Source organism: Zalophus californianus, chromosome 9, assembly GCF_009762305.2.
Source record: "Zalophus californianus isolate mZalCal1 chromosome 9, mZalCal1.pri.v2, whole genome shotgun sequence".
NCBI classification, from domain to species: Eukaryota; Metazoa; Chordata; class Mammalia; order Carnivora; family Otariidae; genus Zalophus; species Zalophus californianus.
Genome location: NC_045603.1, coordinates 96,422,106 through 96,448,263, shown reverse-complemented (window position 1 = coordinate 96,448,263; position 26,158 = coordinate 96,422,106). Strand labels below are relative to the sequence as shown.

At 38.1% G+C, this 26,158-nt stretch overlaps 1 protein-coding gene across 1 annotated transcript in view; it reads left to right on the top strand.

Annotated features, from left to right (window-relative positions):
• Window positions 1–26,158, top strand: part of RIMKLB (ribosomal modification protein rimK like family member B) — a 74,898-nt gene that overhangs the window by 26,768 nt on the left and 21,972 nt on the right. The window contains exon 3 of the mRNA XM_027593100.1: window positions 23,423–23,653. Within this exon, the coding sequence (XP_027448901.1) occupies window positions 23,423–23,653 (231 nt within the window). The remainder of the gene's footprint in view (window positions 1–23,422; window positions 23,654–26,158) is intronic.

The window sequence follows — 26,158 nt, the reverse complement described above, 5'->3', positions numbered from 1 at the left end:
TGTTACCATCTTTGAGACAGTTATTTTAACTTCCTTGTCTTCTGTTGATTTATTTTATTCCTTTGAATGGCTGTACTTTCCTGTTTCTTTGTGAGTTTTTGTTTTGTTTTGTTGAATATTGCACATTTGAATCTAATAATGTGGTAACTCTGGAAATCAGACTCTCCTTCTTCCCCAGGGTTTGTATTTTTTGTTTACTGTTTTTGTTTTTTGATTGTTGTAGGCTGTCCAGGTCCTGAAGATTAGCCTGGGCTGTAAATTGAATGTCTTCTCAGGACTTCCCTAAACCTTTCCTTAGTTATGCACAGTCACTTTGTAATTTTTCCCGTATATGCAGTTGTTTTTTTTAATGTACTGGTCTTTCATGTCTGGGTCCTGAAAGGGGAAAATGACAAGACATAGGGGAGCAGAGAGGATATTTGAAGGAAGAAATCCCCTGGAAGTCACTTCACCTGGAAGGGGAGGGGCTTATTATAATGGGTAGGGTAGTTAAACAATGATGGCTACTGGCCTCGTTGTTTGCAGCTCTGTGATTAGAAGCTGCAACCAGGCATCAGAGGAGAGGTCTGTGTATTTGAAGGACAGGGACCTTTTAGTGAACCCTGTTCCTGCAAGGTATGTCAGTTGCCCCAGAACAGGTGCATAGTGTGCCTTAGGGGTGGGGGATGGATAGTGCTACTGTGCTTAAGAGCTGAAATTGACCAAAATTCACTGCATTTTACCATTCTAGTTATTTCCTGAAAGTTGCAATCCCTCAGCAGACTTGGGAGCTCCAAAACAGTTATATATGACAAATTTTGCCACTGCAGTAAAAGTCTAGGGGCGGCAGACCGATTCCTCATGCACCCTACTCCACTCTTCCCAGAATCATCTGTGTTGTCTTTTTTTTTTTTCCCCAAAGATTTTATTTATTTGACAGAGAGACAGTGAGAGAGCTAACACAAGCAGGGGGAGTGGGAGAGGGAGAAGCAGGTTCCCTGCTGAGCAGAGAGCTCGACACGGGGCTCTATTCAGGACCATGGGATCATGATCTGAGCTGAAGGCGGCCGCTTAACCGACTGAGCCACCCAGGCACCCCCTCTGTTGTCATTTTTTAAAAAAGAATTTATTTGAGAGAGTGAGAGAGAGCATGCACGCATGTGTGCATGCATGAGTGGGGGGGAGAGGGAGAAGCTGACTCCCTGCTGAAGTGAGCCCAATGTGGGGCTCCATCTGGGGCTCAATTTCAGGAGCCTTGGATCATAACCTGAGGCAAAGGCAGGCGCTTAAGTGACTGAGCCACCCAGGCACCCCCTCTATTGTCATTTTTTTATTGCGGTTCTCTTTTTGTTTTTGTTTTGTATTTTATTTGGGGAGTAAATCTCTTATTGGATATATGTATTGTGAATATTTTTTTTCACTCCGTGGCTTGTCTTTTCATTCTGTTAATGGAATCTTTTGGTGGGTGGAAGTTCCTAATTTTAATTAGGTACAGTTTATATTTTTTTATTTTTAAATATTTTATTTATTTGAGAGAGAGAGAGAACATGAGTGGGGAGGGGCAGAGGGAAAAAAGCAGACTCCCTGCAGAGCAGGGAGCCCGACATGGGACTTGATCCAGGACCCTGGAACACTGTGACCTAAGCTGAAGGCAGGTGCTTAACCGACTGAGCCACCCAGGTGCCCAATATTCATTTTTGTTTTGGTTAGTGCTTTTTGTGGCCTAGTTATGAAATACTTATGCACCCCAGAATTCCTTTGAGATACATACTGAAATACCTACTCGATAAAATTTGACATAAAGGACATATGGTATGGCACCATTTTCTAAAGGGAGAGCTATATGTAATTATATAACCTTTGCTGTGACCCTGTGATTTTATACTTTACCCATGAAGACCTTTGTTGTCTTCTTTAGGAAGAGATGGTAACAACTCGATTTATATTCTCCAGAACTCATTTCATACCTGAAACAATCTGTAATCTTTTCACATGTTGTCTCTAGAAGATGTTGAGTCTGGAAATTTGAGTCTATAGTTTTTTTCTCTTTTTTTTTTTTTTTAAAGATTTTATTTATTTGGCAGAGACAGACACAGCGAGAGAGGGAACACAAGCAGGGGGAGTGGGAGAGGGAGAGGCAGGCTTCCCACGGAGCAGGGAGCCCAATGCAGGGCTCCATCCCAGGACCCTGGGACCATGACTTGAGCCGAAGGCAGCTGCTTAACGACTGAACCACCCAGGCGCTCCTAGTTTTTTCTCATTTTTAAAAATGGTTTTGTAAGAAGAAATCAGTTTGCTTTTAGATATATTGTGTTACTTTGTTTGGTTTTAATTTCTAGATTTATAAATTATCTCATTTTAATATAGACATAAACCTATCACCCACGTCCCCCATCCCCCCACCCATGTTATAGTGCTCTCATGAAGTTGATTCGGTTATTTGAAGCAGGTACTGTACTGTCAGTGACACCTCAGCTGGTCCTAATTTATTGGGCTAATACCCACTCTTTGGCATTTTCCCCCCATTGTTGCATTAGTAAATAAAGCTATCCTCAAATAACACTTAGTTATTTCATATATTTGAAACATTTTAATTTATTCTCAAGATTTTCCCCTGGAAGTTTCCTCTTACTTAATTGCTAAAGAAAGAGAAAGGAATAGTTTGAGAGTAGTACTATATATGAAGCATAGCACTAGACACATATATCTTGTTTTTTCTCTTTTTAAAAATACTAATAGCTTTATATTTTTACTAATTATAAAGTGACATAAACAGTACTGAAATATAAAATTAAAGCAAATATCATTTGATATTTTTACCATCCGTAGATCACTGCTAACCACATACACATAAATGAATTATAACATACCTGCTGTTCTCTAAATTTTTTTTTACTTATCAGTGAGTGTCACCTGTGTGCCAAGATATTAGGTATTGGAGATACAGAGTTAGCAAAATAGCCCTGTTCTAAGTGCTTCATGGCCTCTTTAAGGTAAGTGGGAGACATGGACATTATACAAAAGCCAAAGAAATAATTACACACTAAGTGGTAGAAAAGTAAAGTGTGATATGGGAATCAAATGGAATCAGTAGAATCAGATGGAACCAATGGAATCTACTTTTATTTATTTTTAAGATTAAAAAAATTTTTTTTTAAGATTTTATTTATTTATTCAACAGAGAGAGAGAGAGAACACAAGCAGGGGGAGTGGGAGAGGGAGAAGCAAGCTTCCCGCCAAGCAGGGAGCCTGATGCGGGGCTCGATCCCAGGACCCTGAGATCATGACCTGAGCCGAAAGCAGTCACTTAACCAACTGAGCCACCCAGCTGCCCCTAAAAAAATTTTTAAATAATCTCTACACCCATCATGGGGCTTGAATCCACAACCCTGAGATCAAGAGTTGCATGCTCTACCAACTAAGCCAGCCAGGTTCCCCCAATGGAATCTAATTAAGATTGAAAGGTTAGAAAAGGCCTCTTTAAGGAAGTGACACTAAAATCTGAAGGATGAGTAGGTATTATCCAGGGGTCAGGGGTACAGTGAAAGGAAGAATATATGATTTGCTCTTATGTAGTTCTAGGAGAGAATCACTGTTTGTTGCCAGACTGTCCTCCAGAAAGTTTGTACTAGTGTGTCCTTTTCCAGTATCCTCTCCAGTGTGATTGTTTGCATTTTAATATTAGACCACAAATGGCCCTGGTTGAGTCACTTTTCTGCTTAATCTTTTAGGAATTTGGACTGTGATTCCAAACCCAGCTGGACAGTGAGATTTACAGTTGAGTATTTCCTTAAGTCAGAAAATAAGTTGAGTATTCAAAGGAAAAACCTTTAATGTCTTTAGTCATCAGGAAGAAAATATCTTTTCTTGTTTGAGCTCAGGCCCCCTATTCCTGTTATCAAAATAGTTGGGAGCGTTGATTATGTTTAGTCTCCATGCTAAATTGGTCTGGATGTTTATTAATTCTCCAGTGAGATACTTGTATCAAATTTTATCTTCTCTGTCTTCTTAGCACCAAGTACCTACAGCAGTCGGAAATCAGAGCAATTGCCTATCCCTTTTCCAAAGTAGTTCAGGAAAGTGAAACAATTGGATTAGTTGTACCTTTAATGCTTTAAACTCTTTCTGATTTAGGGATCAACTAGACCTAGGGATCTAGGTCTAGTTTTTATATGTGATGTTGAATATTATAAATTAAGGTATGAGTGTATAATGTATGTTCATATGAATAAAAGTTAACAGTGATAATTTACAGAGAAGTGAGATAAATTAAGAGATATCATATTCTTGCAAGTAAAAAAGCAGGTTCTTAATTATAGAGATGCCATGTCAAAATAATTCCCTTGGTTATGATGTAGGATGAGATAGTGATGAAGACGTTGAATATCCCTGGTCAGTGCCCCTGAACTATATTTATTAAAGATAACCAAAACTGTCTTACCAAATATTAAATAATGACTACATAAAATGTAGATAAAGTTGCTAGTTCAGTTCTTGGCCTATGGTGCATTCTTGTTTCTTGGCCTTCAGTATGTATCCTTCCCGCCCCCCCCCACCCCGCCCTTTTGTACAAACAGCACATGGATTTCCTTTTGAGAAATTCCCTCACAGTCTTGGTGAGACTGTAAGTTAGTGGTGCATTGCCCCTTGTTAGTCAAGCTAGTCTTCTCCCCTGCCCCATCTTGATTGTTTGTTTGTTTTAAGATTTTATTTATTTGTCAGAGAGCGAGCGAGAGAGAGAGAGTGAGAGTACAGACAGGGAGAGTGGCAGACAGAGGGAGAAGCAGGCTCCCCGCTGAGCAAGGAGCCCAATACGGGACTTGATCCCAGGACCCTGGGATCATAACTTGAGCCAAAGGCAGGCGCTTAACTGACTGAGCCACCTAGGTGTCCCTCCCCACCCCCGTTAAAGGTTTTTTTTATTTTAGAGAAAGAGAGCACAAGTCGGGGTGGGGCAGTGGGAGAGGGAGAGAATCTCAAGCAGACTCCACAACGAGCTCAGAACCCCATGTGGGGTTTGATCTCCCAACCCAGAGATCATGAACTGAGCCAAAATCAAGAGTTGGGTGTTCAACCGACTGAGCCACCCAGGCATCCTCTCTTCCCTTTGAATTTGAGCACTTTGACTCAAGGATAGAAGGAGAATATTTGAAATTTAACAATGGCACTTAGGATTCTAGGTCCTATCTTGGTCCTAGATTCCCAGAATGGCCCTTCTCTTTTTTCTGTGCCTGTTTTGTCATCATTCTTTTTAGTTCTACGCACAATCCTATATCCATCCATTTTTTTTTCGTGCTCAACTTAACTAGAGATAGTTTCTTACAAATCAGATAACCTTAACCAATGCAGAAATTAATTCCCGAGAAAGTATTGCAGGTGGTAGACCTTCCGAGAATTGATTACTTGGCATAGATAGGATAGAAATCAAATTAGTACGATTCCAGAATGGTAATCTAATAACCCATGATACATAGTGTTCAAAATGGTGATTAAGTAGTTACCTTTATTTACTTTGAACCATGGTCTTATTGAGGATAAAGCTCAGGGGAATGATAGGTGTTGCCACAGAAAACCTTTTTAAGAAAGTATGAGGAATTTGGAATGGAAGACTAGAATGGCCTTTTGAAGGAATTGGAGGAACTTAAAGGAATAAATGAGTTCAAATATCCCAATTCTTTTTTCAAGGCAAATAATAAAATTCAGGCGCTTTCTAGTATCTGGGACTATAGGTCTAACTTAACCATATATTGCTGCTGAAAAGTCTTCCAGCTATCATGCTGCTTAGTAAATTAGCACAGCCAGAGATTTGGAGGGAATTCATGTGACATAAAAAAAGAGGTTGTGCTTTAGAACTACCTAGATTTAATTTTCCTGGCTGATCTAGTTATTAAACCTTTTGCAGTTGGTCAGATTGGTTGTCTGGTTTCATTTACTTGCTGGGAATTAAATCTCTTGGTAAGTTCTCTTTCTAACAAGGAGGAATAAAAAATTAAAAGGCCTACTCTGTAACGTGCTCAGGATTACTTTAGATGTGTATAAAATTCCCTGGTATGGTATCTCACAGATAGTAAGTATTCAGTAAATGATACTGTTATTAATTGGCAACAGGAAAACACGATAATCTTCTGTTTATGCAAAGTATTTTTAAAAAATTATTTTTGTATTTATTTTTTAAGTATGCTCGTACCCTTGTGCGACTTTTAACTCACAGCCCTGAGATCAAGAATCACATGTTCTACTGACTGAGCCAGCCAGGTGCCCCTTACACAGAGTACACACGGTACTTTTGGTATTTGTGAAATTGGATGTTCTGATCCCCCCCCCCAAGATTTTTTAATTTATTTAGTTGACAGAGATTGAGAAAGAGCACACAAGCAGGGTGAGCAGCAGAGGGAGAGGGAGAAGCAGGCTCTCTGCTGAGCAGGGAGCCTGATATGGGGCTCGTTCCCAGGACCCTGGGATCATGATCTGAGCAGATGCTTAACTGACTGAGCCACCCAGGCACCCTGGATGTTCTGATTCTTGAAGACTTCTGTGAGGGGTACCCAAGTGACAAGTCACCATGGAACTTAGAGTAGTAGTGAGTGTAGTTACTAAACTTCGGTAAAGAATACTAGTCCGAGGTCTTAGAGTTGAAATTATAAAATTATATATATTTTTTACAAACACTTATATAGCAATATACAAAGCTTATTATAAATATCAACGCATTTGATCCTGGCAGTAATCCCACGAGGTTGGTACTGATTGTTTCTGTTTTACAAATAAGAAAATGGAATCCTAGATTGGTTAAATGTTTTTTTACCCTAGATCATAAAGCTGTAAGTGGTGGAGTCAAGATTTAGAATCAGGCAATCTGTCTTCTGATCTTGGAATGTAGTCATATTCTCTTTTCCTACATATAAAGTGGTATACTATAAATACTCTCTCCTGGTTTTTTCCTTCATTTGATTCTTTAGATTATTTTTTTTCAAGATTTTATGTATTTATTTGACAGAGGGAGGAAAAGCAGAGGGAGCAGTAGACTCTCCGCTGAGCAGAGAGCCCAGCATGGGGCTCGATCTCAGGTCCCTGGGATCATGACCTGAGCTGAAGGCAGATGATTAACCCACTGAACCACCCAGGTGCCCCTGATGCTTGAGAGTATCTTATGCAAATAATGTCTGCAAATGATGACAGTTTTCTTCTGCTTGATCTTAAAGGGAGTACTGTGAATTTATTCCAGTAAATAAACCTGACATTTACTATAGATTTTTTTGGCAAATAACCTTTACCAAGTTAAGGAAATTCCCTTTTTTCCTAGTGACCAAAGAAGTGGTTAAAGCTTTTTATTTTTTAAATTATTAAAGATTTTATTGATTTGAGAGAGAGAGAGATCGTGAGCAGGGGGGAGGGGTAGAGGGAGCAGCAAGTACCCCGCTGAGCAGTGAGCCCGATGCTGGGATCATGACTTGAGCCAGCTGCCCGAAATGTTTCTCTTATAACCACATACTTATCAAAAGTTGTTAATGGTCAGTTTGGTTCTAGCTATTCTAGTGGGTATGAAATAGTATCTAGTTGTGGTTTTATATCCTGGCTTACTAATAAGGTTGAGTACCTTTTTTTTTTTTTAAGACTTATTTATTTGATACAGAGAGAGGGAAGGGGGTGCGCAGAAGAGAGAATCTTAAGGACACTGTGCAGAGTCTGAGCCCAATGTCAGGCTCGATCTCATGACCCTAAGATCATGGCCTGAGCTGAAACTAAGAGACCCTTTAACAGACTGTGCCACCCAGGCACTCCAAGGTTGAGTATCTTTTTATATATTCATTTGGGTATCCTCACTTGTAAAGTGCTTGTTCAAGTGTCTTCTCCATTTTGCTGTTGGGTTGGTTGTCTGATTATTTTACTTCTAAATGCATCATTTGTAGCTTGCTTTTTAACTTCTTAATGGCGTTTTGATATAAAAGAATTTACCTTTAGTGTACTCTGACTTGTCTTGTTTATGGTTGATTTCTTTCTGTACCCTGCATAAAAAATTTCCTGTGTTGAGGTCATGAAGATAACCTCTTATGTTAGCTTTTAGAGAGTTAACTTTAAGGAGTTTTGTCATTCACATGTAGATTTATAATCCACCTAGAATTGAGATTTGTGTGTGGTGATGATAGGTAATGGTAAAGTTTCATTTTCTTTCCATTTGTACCCTTTACTAAGGGAGAGTGACCTTTCCCTACTGCTCTCCAGTGCTACCTTTATAATCAAGTTGTCTGTACATGGGTGATTTATTCTGCTCCTTTGCTTAATTTTAATTCTTTTCACCAGCATGACAGTGGCTTAATCACTACAGTGTTAAGTACCCAGTAAAGTAGTTCTCTTTTTTTCGATTGTCTAGTTATTCATGTTCTTTTGCATTTATTCATAAATTTTATTTTATTTTATTTTAGAGAGAGAGCAAGCATGAGCAGGAGGGGCAGAGAGAGAGGGAGAGAGAATCTCAGGCAGACTCCACACTGGGTGTGGACTCTGAGATCATGACCTGAGCAGAAACCAAGAGGCGGACACTTAAGCGACTGTACCACCCAGGCACCCCTATTCATAAATTTTATAGTCAGCTTGTCAAGTTCCACAGAAATACTGCTTGGAATTTTGATTAGGTTTTTATTGAATTTATAGATCAATTTGGGAAGAAATGACACATACTATTGAAAATATTTGCATGCGCTCTTGGGCTTGTTCTCTCTCAATTGTCTTTAATGTTTCTAATGATAGTTTGTAATTTTATCCCCAGAGGTCTTGCACATCTTTATTAGATATACTTTATTCCTATGAATTTATTACTATTATAAATTATAACAATAAAATTTTTTTCATTTCTACTTCATTGCTGGTTAAGTTTAATAATATGTTGACAGTCAGATAACTCACTTATTTCAGTAATTTATGATAGATTGTTTTGGATTACCTGCTTTTAAAATTGTATCATCTATAAGGAATATCAGTTTTATATTTCATTTTTTTTAAGATAATTTTATTTATTTGACAGACAGAGAGGGAATACAAGCAGGGGGAGTGGGAGAGGGAGAAACAGGCTTCCCGCTGAGCAGGGAGCCTGATGCGGGGCTCGATCCCAGGACCCTGGGATCATGACCTGAGCCAAAGGCAGATGCCCAACGACTGAGCCACCACCCAGGTGCCCCTCTTATTTCATTTCTAATCCTTATATCTCACTTCCTTTTCTTAACAGCATAGGGCAGGACCTTTGGGACAATATTGGATTAAATAGTTATAGTGAACATTCTAGTGTTACTTATGATCTCGGGAAAGCTTACAACATTAAACCATGAAAAATGTTGTTGGCTGTAGGATTTTTTTTTTTTTGTAATGTTTTATTTTTTATTCATGAGAGTCAGAGAGAGAGAGAGAGAGAGAGAGGCAGAGGGAGAAGCAGGCTCCCTGCCCAGCAGGGAGCCCGATGTGGGACTCGATCCCAGGACCCCGGGATCATGACCTGAGCCGAAGCCAGACGCTTAACCACCTGAGCCACCCAGGCGCCCGGCTGTAGGATTTTTAAGATACCCATTATCAGAATAAGGAAGTTTTTTTCTATAAGTATGATAAAAGATTTTTTAAAATCCTGAATGAATTTTATCAGTGTTCATTCATCTATTGAACGGTTATACATATTTTTACACTTGGAAATTGAGTGGTTTTTGTAAGTTAAACAAAAAAATTTTAATAAACCCAACTTGCTTATGATTGTTATTATTATGGTAGGTTTAATTTGTTAATATTTGTTGAAGATTTTTACATTTATGTTCATGAATGAGATTGCATTATAACTTTGCTTCTGTGAACTTGTCATTGTCAATTTCTGCTAAGTGTGTTTGGCCTCACAAAAAGGGCTGGGGAGTGTTTTTTGTTCTGGAAGACAAAAGTATAGTAACATTGTTTTATTTTTTCCTTATATGATGTAATTCACCTTTGAAAGCTATTTGTTCTGGGGTGCCTGGGTGGTTCAGTCGGTTAAGCGCCTGCCTTCGGCTCGGGTCATGATTCCAGGGTCCTGGGATCAAGCCCCATGTCGGGCTCCCTGCTCAGTGGAGAGCCTGCTTCTCCCTCTGCCTCTGCCTCTCGCCCTGCTTGTGCTCTCTCTCTGTCAAATAAAGAAATAAAATCTTAAGAAGAAAAAGAAAAAGAAAGCTATTTGTTCCGGAGATTTCTTTTGGAACAGTTTTAGTTAATGGTTAATTTGTTTTAGTGATTTATTTCTTCTTGCAGTTTTGGTAAATTGTATTTTTCTAGGAATTTATGTACATTTTATCTTAAGTTTTCATATGTGTTATTCAGAAAATCATTTCATTATCTTTTTAATATCTATAGGATATACGGTGAAGCTCCCTTTTCATTCTCAACTTTATTTGTGCCTTTTTATTTTAAACTCTGTATCAGTCTCAGTAGGGACTTAAATTTATTAGTTTTGAGGGGACAAACTTTGGTTTAGTTTGGTTGTCTTTTCTGTTGATGTTGGCTTTCCATTCCATTCCATTAATTTCTGCTCTTAAATTTTTTTTCCTTCTACTTACTTTGGGTTTTTTAGATGTTAATATGGTTTGATTTCTCTTTGAGTTTGCTAGTTTTTCTAAAGCAATTTATAGAGACAATTTTGTTTTAGGCAGAAGAGCTTCAGACTCAGACCTGGGTTTCAGTCCCTTTTCTGCTTCTTGAAACAACCATGAGATAAATTCAAATTTCAATAAATAATAATTGAGCATTTACAGCACATAGCTGTTAAGAAGATAGATTCCTACTCTCACAGAATTTACTTATTTTCTCTAGCTATCATTTTCCCGGCTATAAGAGGGAATGGGGGATGACAGTGATGATTAAGTGCCTGTTATGTGCCAGGTACTTTTTCACTAATGTTAACCACCTTAATCCTCACAGCAACTCTATAAAGGAACTGTTTTTACTGTTCCCATTTTACAGATGAGGAACTTGAGACACAGAGAAGTTAAGTAACTTGTCTGAGGTTACACAGTGGATAAGTGGTGGAACTAGGTTTGAATCAGATGTGGGGTTATTGTTACAGGCATGCCAGAGAAGACCTTGCAATAAGTGTCACTTTCTTTTTTTGCCTTTGCTATCCCCTCATCATTATCCCTTGCAATTTTGGGTCTAAATGAAACATTTGTTGGGAAAAACCTTAATCTCCTACATTCCCAGTAGTTTTCTTTGGAACATTCAGTATTCAGAGAGTTTGATATAGTTCCCTTCCTTTGTTATTAATTCCATAACTAATTTATATTTATTTAAAATAATATAGATATACTTATATTTATAGCTGCATTCAGAAAGTTCTTTTTATAATTAGTTGTGTAAGCTGGTATTGATTGCCAAAAGTTGGTAGAACAGATTGATATAAATATTTGTCTTCAGCCAGGAGCCGCGTTAGAAGCTTGCCCTTTTTAAAGTGGACAGAAGGGACTTTGCCTACACCACAAGGAAGCTTTGCTTCCCCTCTCCTTTCTTCTACAGCAGTCTGTTGCTGGAAGACTGCACTAAATTTTTACGGCTGGCTTCATTAACAGTGACTTGAATTATACATTTACCCACTTCTTATCTTCTATATAGGGCTTTCTTTACCATTTCAGGAAAGATTGCTATTTTATGGGGGAACAAAATACATTAGGTTTAATACAGTATTTCAACTTTTAATTTTTAAATCATATTAGAATAATAGCATATAGAATAAGTTAGCATATAGAATTAAGTTAGCAAAAAATAAGTATATCTTGTTTCTAATAGTGAGTTCTTGTGTGTCAAATAATTAAAAAATTAGATCAGTTTAATTGGGATTGGGGACAAAAAGGGATAAAGAAACAAGTTTCCAGGTTGTATTGCTATTAACTTTACCATCTGTGCCATCAGCCTACCCTCCCCAGCAATGTAAACTCAGTAATTTATAGCCACTAACAATTATTAAGCACTTACTATATGCCAATCATTTATTAAGTACTTTACATGGATTTTTCCTCTCTGTCATCCTCTTTAAAAACTCTCAGGTGGGGCTAGGATTTTATCCCAAGGCTCAGAGTATGTTAAATTGGGTCTTCAGCAAATCTTTTTTTTTTTTTTTTTTTTAAAGGATGTTGCAGTCTTTTTTTTTTTTTTAATGATTTTATTTATTTATTCATGAGCGACAGAGGTGGGGAGAGAGAGAGAGAGAGAGAGAGAGAAGCAGAGGGAGAAGCAGGCTCCCAAGGAGCAGGGAGCCCGATGCGGGACTCGATCCCAGGACCCTGGGATCACGACCTGAGCCGAAGGCAGACGCCCAACCATCTGAGCCACCCAGGCGCCCTTCAGCAAATCTTTTTGAACAAATAAAAGAAGGAATGTATAAATGGAATAGTCCCTTAAAGGTATTTTGTCTTTTTGTTTATCAATTTCAGGAAGTATTTCTCCTAAGATAATTTTCTTAAAACTGTGTGGAAATGCTGAAGAGAATGTACTCAAACCTGCAGAGCTTGAATGTCGGCATTTATAAAATTTAAGGAGATGAATACTTTTATTTTTTTAAGAGATTTTAGCTGGTAACATCACATTTCTGTATAATTGGTGTCTTAGCTTTTCCGCCAATATTTGGTATAGAGTTGGTTATCTTAACCTTAGATTCTCTATTTGTTAAAGATACTTGGAAAAGAAGCTAACTAGTCACTACCTTCAGTAACGATGCTTTTATAATATGGACAGTGATAATCTGCTTGTTACCTGCTTTTGGTTTCCCTCTTCTTTTTCTCTTCTTTAAAACTTTTTTTTTTTAAAGACACATTTATTCAGCGTCATGATCAGACTATTACATTTAGCAATCAACAGCATGGATGCAAAAAAAAGAAAACTACATTAAAACCCTTTGTTGGAATGCTTTACACTTTCCACAGAACAGAAACTAAAATAACCTGTTACACAATTAGTCACAAATACAGTCCTCGAGTTTTTTGCCCATACACATGAGTATTGTCTAAAACATGTCTTTGTAGCAGCTAGGCCCTGCCACCACTGTGCTTGGCTGAGTTCACAAATCTGTTGTAACCTGTAGCTTCCCTGTCACTTCTCTGGCTCTCCTCTCCTGCTAAGCTTTGTTTCCTGGCAGTAATTAAAACCTTCTGCCACTGCCATAGCTACTGCTGCTGCTGGAACCACCATAGCCACCTTGGTTTCATGGTTTGGCAAAGTATTGGCCTCCACCACCGTAGGGGCCAGAGCTTCTGCCTCCAAAATTTCCTCCTTTCATGGGTCCAAAATTTGAGGATTGATTGTTGTAATTGCCAAAATCATTATAGCTTCCGCCACCTCCAGGGTTGCTTCCATCATTACCAAATCCGTTATAGCCATCCCCACTGCCACCATATCCACCACCACCTCGACTGCCACCAGAGCCACCTCGACCACCGAAGTTCCCTCCACGACCAAAGTTGTCATTCCCACCAAAACCACCTCCATGACCACCACCAAAGTTTCCAGAACCACTTCGACCTCTTTGGCTGGATGAAGCACTAGCCATCTCTTGCTTAGATAGGGCTTTCCTTACTTCACAGTTGTGACCATTCACAGTATGGTATTTTTGAATGACAATCTTGTTTACAGAGTCATGGTCATCAAATGTTACAAAAGCAAAACTTCTCTTTTTGCCACTGCCTCGGTCAGTCATGATCTCGATCACTTCACTTTTCCCATACTGTTCAAAATAATCTCTTAGATGATGTTCTTCAGTGTCTTCTTTAATGCCACCAACAAAAATCTTTTTCACAGTTAAGTGCGCACCAGGTCTTTGAGAATCTTCTCTTGAGACAGCCCTCTTTGGTTCCACAACTCTTCCATCCACCTTGTGTAGCCTTGCGTTCATGGCTGCATCCACCTCCTCCACAGTAGCATATGTGACAAACCCAAAACCTCTGGAGCGCTTGGTGTTTGGATCTCTCATTACCACACAGTCCGTAAGCGTTCCCCATTGCTCATAATGGCTCCTCAGACTCTCATCGGTTGTTTCAAAGCTCAAACCTCCGATGAAAAGCTTCCGCAGCTGTTCAGGCTCTTTGGGAGACTCTGACTTAGACATGACAGCGGTGGGAGGGGAGACTTTAACAATGCTTACTCTGTGGCATCCACGGGCAGAAAGCTCTTCTTTAAAACTTTTATTCAGTTTATCTAAGCCAAAAACAAAAAACAAAAAACAAAAACAAAAACCAAACCCACCAAACAGTTCACCCATTTTCTCTTTTTCTCTTTTTTTAAAACACATGACTGTCAGCTGCAGTGTGCAGTGCACAGTGATAATGAGGTAGACTGTTACAGTAGTCTTCCTTTTGTTTCTTTCTGTGCCACTGACGAGGGATCTGGAAAGGAATTTTATTGGTTCCTCATTTCCAAAAGGGCTTACGTTTGAAAAAAATAATTTTGTCTCTACCTGGATTACCAGCTAAGACTTGGAAACAAATTGTAGGGCAAAAGGATTGCTGAGGAGGGTTAAAGAAGGATATTTTGATAGGAAACACAAAATTCATCTTGTTAGGAAGCAACTAAGCAAATAGGAAAGGCATCATATATATTCTTAGTAGAATGGATTCTTAATATTATTTTTGTTTTTGGTGTTTGATAATTAGTAGCTGTTTGAATTCTTACCCAGCTTTAATAAAGACTTTTTTAGTGTTTTGTATAACTCTTGAGAATTATCTGTCCTTTGGTACTATAAATATCCATTATCCAGTGTCATCTTCAAAATTTAGGTACTTTTACTGCTTCATTTTGATTAGTTTGGAACCTGATGATCAGGAAAACAAACCAGTGATTTAAAAAAAAAAGTTTAAGAGGACATTTCTGATGTGTTAGAGATACGGGAAGACAGATTTGCAATTTGCATTTAATGGTAGGCATTAATTCTTTGTGACCAATTGGAAAATAGGTTTTAATGACTTGAGTATCATAAAATGTTCATAATTATTTGGTCTTTTTTTTGGTGATATGACTTTGAGATTTTAAAATGTGGAAAATACAACTTTTTGGTGGTACATTTTCAGTAGTTTTGTCAGTTAAGTAATGGATCACTTTCCTGGGCTAGTGACCCAAACAACTAAATTTTGTTAGGAGAATTTAGCTGGGAATATGGAGCGCAAAGTTGTTCATCTCTTATACTGCCAACTTGCTTTTTCTAACTAGAACTCACAGACTGAGAAACATTTCAGGTCCTAGGATTGGTTCTGATTAGCAAGCTATTCTCGCTCTTAGTTACTTTTCCATCTCACTCCTTCCAGGATGAACTAATAAGTAATTTTACTGCACTAATAACGCTTTGAACATAAATGGCAAGGGAAGTAGGACAGTGGTGGAACAGTAAATGGACTTTCAGTATTGGTGAAAGGATGAGAAACTATTAAAAAATAAGAGAGGAAAGCTGAGCAACAAACTCTGGAGATTTTTTTTTTTTTAGATATTATTTATTTGAGAGAGAGAGAAAGCACATGGGGGGGGAGGGTCAGAGGGAGAAGCAGACTCCCTGCCGAGCAGGGAGCCCGGTGCGGGACTCGATCCCGGGACTCCAGGATCATGACCTGAGCCGAGGGCAGTCGTTTAACCAACTGAGCCACCCAAGCGCCCAAACCCTGGAGATTTTGAAATAGGAATGACCAACATCAGTTTTCCTTAGATGAATTTGATATGATGTCTTGGTTTCTGCCCCCATCCCAGCCCCACCCCCACTTTGTATTTAAAGTTTTAAGTGAATAGGGAAGTTGAAAGAATAGAATTATGGACAGCTATATTCTTGATGCCTAGATGGAGTGTTCAGTAGCAACATTTTGTTCTATGTCTCTTTCTCCTAATATATATAAATATTATGTACATTACACATAGCTTTTTGAGAGAGTTGTTAGCCTTTTACAACAAGTAGCTGTCTTCATGTTACCCCTAAATGCTTCAATATCTGTAGCCAAAAAACAAAGGACACTGTCCTATATACTTTAATACCATTAGCACACCTTAAGACATGAATAACTCTTTAATGGCATCTAATACTTTAGAGTCAGATATTTTTAGTTGAATCTAAAATATCTTTCAGTTATTCTTTTCAGATCAGGTTCATGCAAGGATATTTGGATGTAATGTCTTAGTCTTTCTAACTCTAGAACAGTCTTCCCATCTTTTTCTTCAGTGACATAACTTTTTTGAAGTAATCAGAAAAATTATCTTTAATGTCTCATATTCTGGGTTTGTCTGATAGTTTCCTTGTGGTGTCTGCCTTCTGAAGTTTCCTGTGAATTGGCATGATTACATACAGGTTATGCATTTTGAGCAAAAAATTACTGACTGTGTGATGTAGATACTTCATAGTGCATTCAGCCAGGAGGCACAAAATGACAGTCTGTGCCACTGGTAGTGATGCTAAGTTTGGTCCCTGGGTAAGTAATGTCTGTATGGTCTATTACAAAAACCTGTTTTTACTTTTTGCCTAGCAAATTGCTGATATTTTGGCGCTATACAAATATCCCATCAACCTTTTCTTAATGTTTTTAACATCTTTGATGATCTTTGCCTGATTGACTTACTGCATTGGGTTTTACAAAATGGTTATTTTTCAGATTTTGTTATTCTTTGTTAATTGGCATTCATGTCCAAAGAAGAGCTTTTCCTACCTTTTCCTAGTAAACTGTAGTTCCTGCAGAAATGGTGGGATAAATGTAATTTTTCCTTATCTACTGGTTTTTAGAATGAGGAATTGTGTAGTAGTAGTCCCTTCAGTGATAGCAAATGAGGCTTTTTTTTTTTGGTTGTCCTTTCTCTATAATTATTATGAATCCATAAACTTTTTTTGCTGTCAAAATATTTTCAGTTAATTGACCTTTTTGATGGTCAAATCACCTGAAATTTGGCTAATTTTGAATCCCTCCAGACTGTCACCTGTGTTTTAGGGACACATCTCCCTTAGTCTTTGAGTGCTTCCTTGATCTCTGACACAGAGATGTGTGGGTTTTTAATTGTGTTCATAATAGTACCTTCACTTGAATGAAACTTTCATTTAAAATTCTGACAGTTCTTTTTCTTTTTCTTTTTTTTGAAGATATGTTCAGAGCCACTTGGGGTGCCTGGGTGGCTCAGTCAGTTAAGCTACCGCCTCCAGCTCAGGTCATGATCTCAGGGCCCTGGGATCGAGCCCCACATTGGGCTCCCTGCTCAGCGGGAGGCCTGCTTCTCCCTCTTCCACTCCCCCTGCTTGTATTCCGTCTCTCGCTGTCTCTCTCTCTCTGTCAAATAAATAAAAAAAAATCTTAAAAAAAAATGTTCAGAGCCACAGTAAATAAATAAATAAATGAATAAAATTCTTACAATTCTATAAGCTCTAAATATCTCAGAAGTCCTGAAGAATCCTCTGGAACACTAGAAGATGGAAAAAAAAATGTCAGTTAGCAAATAACCTGTTTCTTGTTTCCTGAGGACAAAAACACTTAACCCCCCCCCCCAATTAAAAAAACACTAATACTTAATTCTTAATGGTGTAGCCAAATTCTACACTCAAAAAGCACAGGTTTACATTAGGGCTACGTAAGAGATTCTCCACTTAATTATTGGCAAGGAGATTGTTAATATCCCAAAGGAATCTTTCAACTTGGAGAATAATCAGCCCATAGCACCTTCTCACTCTGCCTTAACAGCAGTAGGCTTTTAATACATTGATACAAATGATTTCTTAATCATTTTTTCATCATAAGTGTATTTCTTAATGTCCATCACCTTTTTTCCACATCCCTCACCCCTCCCACTCCTCTGGTAACCATCAATTTGTTCTCCATAGTTGAGAGTCTCTTTCTTTGTCTCTTTTTTTCCTTTGCTCATTTGTTTTGTTTCTTAAATTCCACATATGGGTGAGATCATATGGTATTTCTTTCTCTGACTGATTTATTTCACTTAGCATAATACTCTCTAGCACCATCCATGTCGTTGCGAATGGCAAGATTTCATTCTTTTTTATGGCTGAATAATATCCCATTGTATATATATGCCACACCTTCTTTAGCCATTCATCTATCAGTGGACACTTGGGCTGCTTTCATAGTTCAGCTATTGTAAATCGTGCTGTAATAAACAGGGGTGCATGTATCCCTTTGAATTAGTGTTTTGTATTTTTTTGGTAAATACCCTATACAATTCTGGATCGTAGGGTGCTTCCATTTTTACCTTTAGAGGAACCCTCCATATTGTTTTCCATGATGGTTGCACCAGTTTGCATTCCCATCAACAGTGCAAGAGGGTTCTTTTTTCTAAACATCTTTGCCAACACTTGTTTCTGCCCAATACTTTTTTTTAAAAGTAGGCTCCATACCCTGCATGGAGCCCAGTGCAGGGCTTGATCTCACGACCCTGAGATCAAGACCAGAGCTGAGATCAGGAGTTGGATACTTAACTGACTGAGCCACCCAGATACCTCTACATAATAAATTTCTTATCTCGAAAATATAGGAATAACCCCCCATTGCTTTTCCAAGGTTCACTTGTTATTGGCTGTTAATGCTTGATCATGCACTTAATCTAAAATGTAAAATCTAAAATATTTGTATTGAAATCTTCATCCCAGTACAAAATAAAATTAGATGAATGGTTTCACAAGTTGAGGTTTAAGATAAGTAAAAAATATATTTCTGAGAAAATGGAGTCCAGCAAAGTGAGTGGTAATGCATTCAACTGCACTACCTGTTTTACAATGAGTGTAATGGAATTGTGGGGAAAATTCCATACACATCTTTGTGCACGTGTATATTGAATAACAGGGATCTTATATTTCAGTTTTATAAACTCGACATCAAAGGTAATGGTACAGCATTTGCTAACAGTGCCCAAAAGATGAGTAACACTTAAGGCAGAGTTCTGAGAGATGTTGTTTTGCCTTTTTGGGCTCACATTGATCTGTACCTGTCCTTTCTAGTCTTGGTTCACCTTCTGCTTGTCTAAAAAAAAGAAGTGTTTGTTTCTGATACAAGAGGTATTGAATTTCTTTTCATCAATAATACCCATATAGTGTAGTATGCAGATATGCACTTTGGGTAAAGTACTCCCATATTCCTGATTTCTGGTGGCAACAGATGGGTAGACTAAGGGTGGAACATTTCCATTGCTTTCTTTCTTAAGATTTATGTGTATTTTGAGAGAGAGAACGCACAAGGGGAAGGGAGAGAGAGTACTAAGCAGACTCTGTGCTAAGCGTGGAGCCTGACGTAGGGCTCGATCTTACGACCTGAGCCAAAACCCAAGAGTTGGCCGATTAACTAACTGTGCCACCCAGGTGCTCCAATTTTATCACATTTCTTAAAAGTGCAGTGTAGGGAAATGAGATGAAAATGTAATGATGGTTGAATGTTTCTCTTGGCAATTGACAGTATCCTTTTCTGATCACTCAAACTTCTTAACACTCATCCTTCCTATTTCTTCTGTTTTATTTAGTGAATTTGATCATTCTCTCCTGATTACACTGACCTTTCTCATTTTTCACAATACTACTTAAAAGTAGATTTTCCTAGTTTTTTGGCTGATTTTTTCCCTTCAGATTTTTAATTCCTTTCACTGTCTCTTATTGATACCATCAAATCTTGGTCTTAGGTTTCTCCATTTTTTCCATTTTTTTCAGCCTATATATCCCTGTTTCTTTAGCTATTATATCTTGGGCAAATTCCAGTAAACAGACAAATAAGTAAAAATATGCACTCATGTACACACACTTCACAATCCCAATATGAATTATGTACACATATATGTATAGTTTCAACCCATACTTCTATTACAGAATAGTTATACTTTGATGTCCTGTTATCACTGGAATCTTTTGTATCCAAATTCAGCATCTTCTGCCCTAAAATGGTTTTTCTTTTTTAACTTTCCCATTCTTCATGTCCTAGTTTAAAAACTTGTAGCTCCCAATCTGGTCAATAAGTTTCTTCTGTCTTAAAAAAAATGCTTTTTACATTTGCCTATTGAGGCAAGTCACTGAAAAGCCTAAGAAATGAGAAAGTGCGGGGGCTCCTGGGTGGCTCAGTGAGTTAAGCCTCTGACTTGATTTCGGCTCAGGTCATAATCTCAGGGTCATGAGATCAAGCCCCCTGTCAGGCTCCATGCTTAGCATGGTGTCTGCTTTGCTTGTCCCTCTCTGTGTGCTCCCCCCCGCTTTCTCTCTCAAATAAAATACATTTTTTAAAAAATGACAAAGTGCAGGATTGCAGAAAACTGTATGGTGCTGATCTCAAGATACCTGTAGCCGCACCATGAACGATTATGGGAATCCCTGAAGCCACTGGCAAAACCTCACATCTCCCAATGACTACATACCTATGTGCAGCTGCCCCTGAGAATAGTGACTTCTATTTCTCTTTGACCTTTAAATTTTTGTGTAATTCTCTCTTGGTGGTAGATTTTCAAAATCGAATCCTGCTGGTAAGGGAGTGTGGGAAATGCTTCTAGATCCTGCCATATAGAGAAGAATTAAAAGATGGGGATAGTGTAAAGTATCAGCAGGCAGTATGCAGCACACACCCTGAGTTCCCTTACCCAGAACAAATACAAACTCTTTAGCTTAGAATTTGTGGATCCAGCAATTCCAGGTCTAAGTATTTACCTGCATGAAACAAAACCACTATCTCAAAGATGTATCTTTATGCCCCATGTTCAGTGCTTTATTATTTATGATAGCTAAGACGTAGGAATAACCTAAGTGCCCATTGACAGATGAATGAATAAAGAAAATGTGATACATATGTACATATATTTAAATATTATTCAGCCATTGGAAAGAAGGAAATTCTGCCATTTGTGACATATGGAGGGACCTTGCAGGTATTATGCTAAGAGAAGTAAGTCAGACAGGAATGGCAAATGCTGTATGATCTTATATGTGGAATCAAAAAAAGCCGAACTCATAGGTACAGAAAACAGTTTGGTGGTTGTCAGAGGTGGGTAGTGGGGTGGAGGAAATGGGAAATGGTGGTCAAACGGTACAGACTTCCAAATTATAAGATAAATAAATCCTAGGGATGTAATGTTCAGCGTGGTGACTATGACTAACAATACTGTAGCGTATATTTCTTTTTTAAAAAGAGAAGGGGGTGGGGAGGGGGCCGAGGGAGAGAGGAAGAGAGAGAATATTAAGCAGGCTCTACACCCAATGCAGACCCTGACACGGCTCAGTCTCACAATCCTGGGATTATGACCTGAGCCGAAATTAAGAGTTGGTTGCTCAACCGACTAAGTCATGTAGGTACTCCTATATTGTATATTTGAATGTTGCTAAGAGAGTGATAGATGTTAAGTACATTTATTGCAGTGATCATCTCCCAGTGTATTTCATATATTAAATCATTATGTTGTACACCTAAAACTAATACAGTGTTATCTGGCAGTTATATCTTTTTTTTTTTTTAAGATTTTATTTATTTGACAGAGCACAAGCAGAGGGAGAGAGAGGGAGAAGCAGGCTCCCTGCTGAGCAAGGAGCCCAATGTGGGACTTGATCCCAGGACCCTGGGATCATGACCCGCGCTGAAAGCAGCCGCTTAACCGACTGAGCCACCCAGGTGTCCCTATGGCAGTTATATCTTAATAAAAACTTGTGGCTTTTCATGTTTGACACCTTAAATGACCAACCTTATCTTTTACATTCTGTTAGTAAATATTGTAGTTGAACCACCTATTGTTCTTACTGCTCTTTTGCTCTGTGACTTCAACTCCCTTAAATGTGAAGTTTCCTTCCTCTTTAAACACACAAATAACTAAGTCTTAAACCCTAACTCAGGTGTTAACCCACTTCTCTCTCCTATATTAGAACTTCCACGTTTAAAAGTGTCTCTCCCACTGGAATGGATTCTTCTAAGAATAAGGATCTGCCTTTTTTGCCAATCTATTTCTAATCTTTACAAAATAATCTGACACATAGTAATTGCTTAATATTAAGTAAATGAATGTCTATGAGTAAGGTACTGGTCATATGGTATATCTCATATAAGATGTAATTCCAGTTAACCCACTAAAAAGAGAAGGAAATGAAACGTTATATGTACCGACAGAAAGATGTCTCTGGTGTAATTTTAAGTGATGAAAGTAACGTAAAATATCTAATTTTTCTAAAAATAATCTAAATATTTTTCTATACTTAGCAGTGGGGAAAATACACTGTTAACACTGAGTACCTAGGATGTTGGATGGGAGCTGAATACATCATATATTTTTGTATTTGAATGTTTTAAAACAAGCATACTATTTTTTAATGCAAACAGGTTTTTTTTTTTTAAAGACTTTTAAAATTTTTAAGTAATCTCTACACCCAAGTTGGGGCTCAGACTTATAACCTTGAGATCAAGCGTTGCATGCGGTCCCCAATAAGCCTCCTGGGTGCCCCTGTTTTTGGATTTTTTTTTTTTTAAAGAATAAATCTTAGGTGTTGAAAAAATGCAGCACCTAGGCGTAAAATCATACAAGAAAAACCATAAAAGATGGCAACTTCCTTATTTCTTGCTTTATCTAAAATGAACATATAAAAAATAGAATTAATACAGAATTTAATTCCATTATAGTTAGCATACAGTTTTATATTAATTTCAGGTGTACAGTGTAGTGCTTCAACAATTCCATACATCGGCTTTGGTTTTGCTTTTTTTTTAAGAGTTTATTTTATTTTTTATTTATTCAATTCTATTTATTTATTTGACAGAGAGAGAGATAGCGAGAGCGGGAACACAAGCAGGGGGAGTGGGAGAGGGAGAAGCAGGCTTCCTGCTGAGCAGAGAGCCCAATGTGGGACTTGATCCCAGGACCCTGGGATCATGACTTGAGCCGAAGGCGGACGCTTAACAACTGAGCCACCCAGGCGCCCTTAAGATTTTATTTTTAAGTAATTTCTAGACCCAGCATGTGGCTGGGACCTACAACCCTGAGATCAAGAGTCACAGGCTCTACTGACTGAGCCAGCCAGGCGCCCCAAGATTTGCTTTTTTTTTTTTTTCTTAAACTCAGCATTACATAGCTGAACATTTTTTCTATCTCTGAACATAGAGATTATGACAGTCTTTTTAATTTTATTAAGTAATCTCTACACCCAGTGTGAGACTTGAACTCATTACCCTGAGATCAAAGAGTCCTGTGCTCTACCAACTGAGCCAGCCAGGTCCTCCATGACATTTTTTTTTTAAGGCTTTGTGGTATTTCATTTTATTGACATAACATAATTTAACCGCTGCAGAAATTTTTCTCATTAAATTTTCTTTTTTCTTGTAAAGGAATATAAGGAATGTCTCCTTCCAGTGAAATCTTAACAAAATTGTATTGTACTTTCAGTTTTGTGACCCAAACTCTCTCTCTCTATATATAAAGTGTGTATATATATGTATATATGTATATTCCCTTTTAATGGTTTTGGCTTCATTCCTATATATTTCAGGTCTACGGATCAATGGAGAACTAATTACTGCCTATCCCCAAGTGGTGGTAGTGAGAGTACCAACCCCTTGGGTGCAAAGTGATAGTGACATCACTGTTTTGCGCCATTTAGAGAAGATGGGATGCCGGTTGATGAACCGACCTCAAGCCATCCTGAACTGTGTTAATAAGTTTTGGACTTTTCAAGAGTTGGCTGGCCATGGTGTTCCTTTGCCGGATACTTTCTCTTATGGTAAGTTCACTAATAAGAATTTGTAGCCTAAGTTTTCCAGCACTTACAGTTTTGAAAGCCATACTAAATTAATAGGGTTATGTGATATGTGAAGGAACTTTTTATAGAAATAACTTTCAGTTTTGGGGCGCCTGGGTGGCTTAGTCATTAAGCATCTGCCTTTGGCTCAGGTCATGATCCCATGGTCCTGGGATCGAGCCCGACGTTGGGCTCCCTGCTCAGTGGGGAGTCTGCTTCTCCCTCTCCCACTCCCCCTGCTTGTGTCCCCTCTCTTGCTGTGTCTCTCTCTCTGTGTCAAATAAATAAATAAGTAAATATCTTAAAAAAAATAACTTTCAGTTTTAACAAACTGGGCATGAGAATTATAAATCTGTTTTAAGATTTTAGTTCCTTGATATTGGGAGAGTAGATTTAGCAAACTTTTTATAAAGGGCCAAATAGTAAATATTTTGCACTTTCTGGGTCGTCAGTCTTCTCTTGTGACCCTCAGTAATGCTGTTGTAGTGTGAAAGCTGCCATAGACCACACTTAAATGAGTATGGCAGTCCAATAAAACTTTTTTATAAAAAAAGACACTGGACCAAATCTGTCTTAAAAGCCTTAGTTTGCCAATGCCACGGTAAAGATAATACAATTTGGTGACATCTCTGTTTAATGTCTGATTATCCTTACCAGCATTTTTGTGGTAATTCTTCATAAATTTTTCATATTTTTTTAAGATTATTTATTTATTCATGAGAGACAGAGAGAGAGAGAGAGAGAGGCAGAGGGAGAAGCAGGCTCCCAAGGAGCAGGGAGCCTGATGCGGGACTCGATCCCAGCACCCTGGGATCATGACCTGAGCTGAAGGCAGACGCTTAACCATCTGAGCCACCCAGGCACCCCAAATTTTTCATATTTTTTAAGAAAATGACACTGTCCTAGGTATACTTGAAAACCAGTGCTTCCAAAACTATCTATGGTAAAGGTAAAGGATCATTTTTTTTAAAAGACCACCATGCTGTGGATCAGTACTCTTATAACATATGATAAAAATGTCTGAGTAATGCAAGATTGCTATAAAAGCTTCCAGTGCTTCTGTTTTTATATTTATCAGGTCACATATCAGTTTCAGAGAAGTTGCAAACAGGCGCAGGTTACCAGGCAACGCTTTTAAGTAGCACTGCCATAAGTAATATTATGTTAGTATATTTCCTACCTGTCCAGTTCTTTTGTTTGGAAAGAATCAAACTTGCTATAAATAATTACAATTTCCCATAAAGACAATTCCTCAAATAAATGTTCAGTAGTGTTTTTGGAGAGTTAATGAGGCTTTTTTTTTATATATACATAAACGATTTATTCATGAGAGAGACAGAACGCATGCACACACGCACGTGTGGGGAGGATTAGAGGGAAAGGGACAAGCAAACTCTGCACTGAGTGTGGAGCCCAACACAGGGCTTTAAGTCTCATGACCCTGAGATCATGACCTGAGCCGAAATTAAGAGTCAGACGTTCAACTGACTGAGTCACTCAGGTGCCCCAACCTAAATTTTTTTTTTTTTAAGATTTTATTTATTTATTTGACAGACATAGCGAGAGAGGGAACACAAGCAGGGGGAGTGGGAGAGGGAGAAGCAGCTTCCCGTGGAGCAGGGAGCCCGATGTGGGGCTGGATCCCAGGACCCTGGGATCATGACCTGAGCCGAAGGCAGACGCTTAACTACTGAGCCACCCAGGTGCCCCCCAGCTTAAATATTTTAAAGAAAGGGGCTCCCCAAGTCTGTATGGCATGTGTGGATACAGTTGCTGTTTTCAGCAATTGCATAAGAAGAGACAGTATGTTTGAGAATTCTGTCAGATGCTTTTGGGATATTCTAGCTTATATTATGAGTCTATGCTTCAGATTTCAAGAGAGTGGAAAGGAGAAAAGGATTAAACAAATTAACACATGTTACCTGTACTCTCATGTTGAAGGTTTAAAATTGGACTGAATCATCATAATTTCTCTAAGCTATAAATGTATGATACTGCATTTGATTAGTGAACTTTTTCCTGGTTTAATTTTTTTATATCACCATGCTGATTTTTTACAACTATAGTTCATTTTTTCTCTAATCTTATTACTGTATCATTTGTTCTTAGGCAATAAAAACAGGAAAGAATAAAACTTAACTCATGGATACTAGGTGGCTCAGTGTAGAAAGAACTCTGATGAAGAATGAAGATAAATTAATTTGTATGTTTCATGAGAGGGAGAGAACACACATAGCATCAACCTTGGATGAGTCTTCTAAACAGACTCATTCTTCTTTTTCTTATTCTAAACCAGGCAATAAGTACACGGAAGTAGATCTTGATGCTTCTGTTATTTTGTGTAGCAGAGGAATAAGGGATAAAAATATAAAATATCATGTAGAATTAGGAAACTGAGCTGAAAGATACTTAATTTCTTTAAGTTAGATACTAGAATATTTGTAGTTTAAGATAGCTTTCATCCATTTTAAAAGGGGTTGTTTCAAA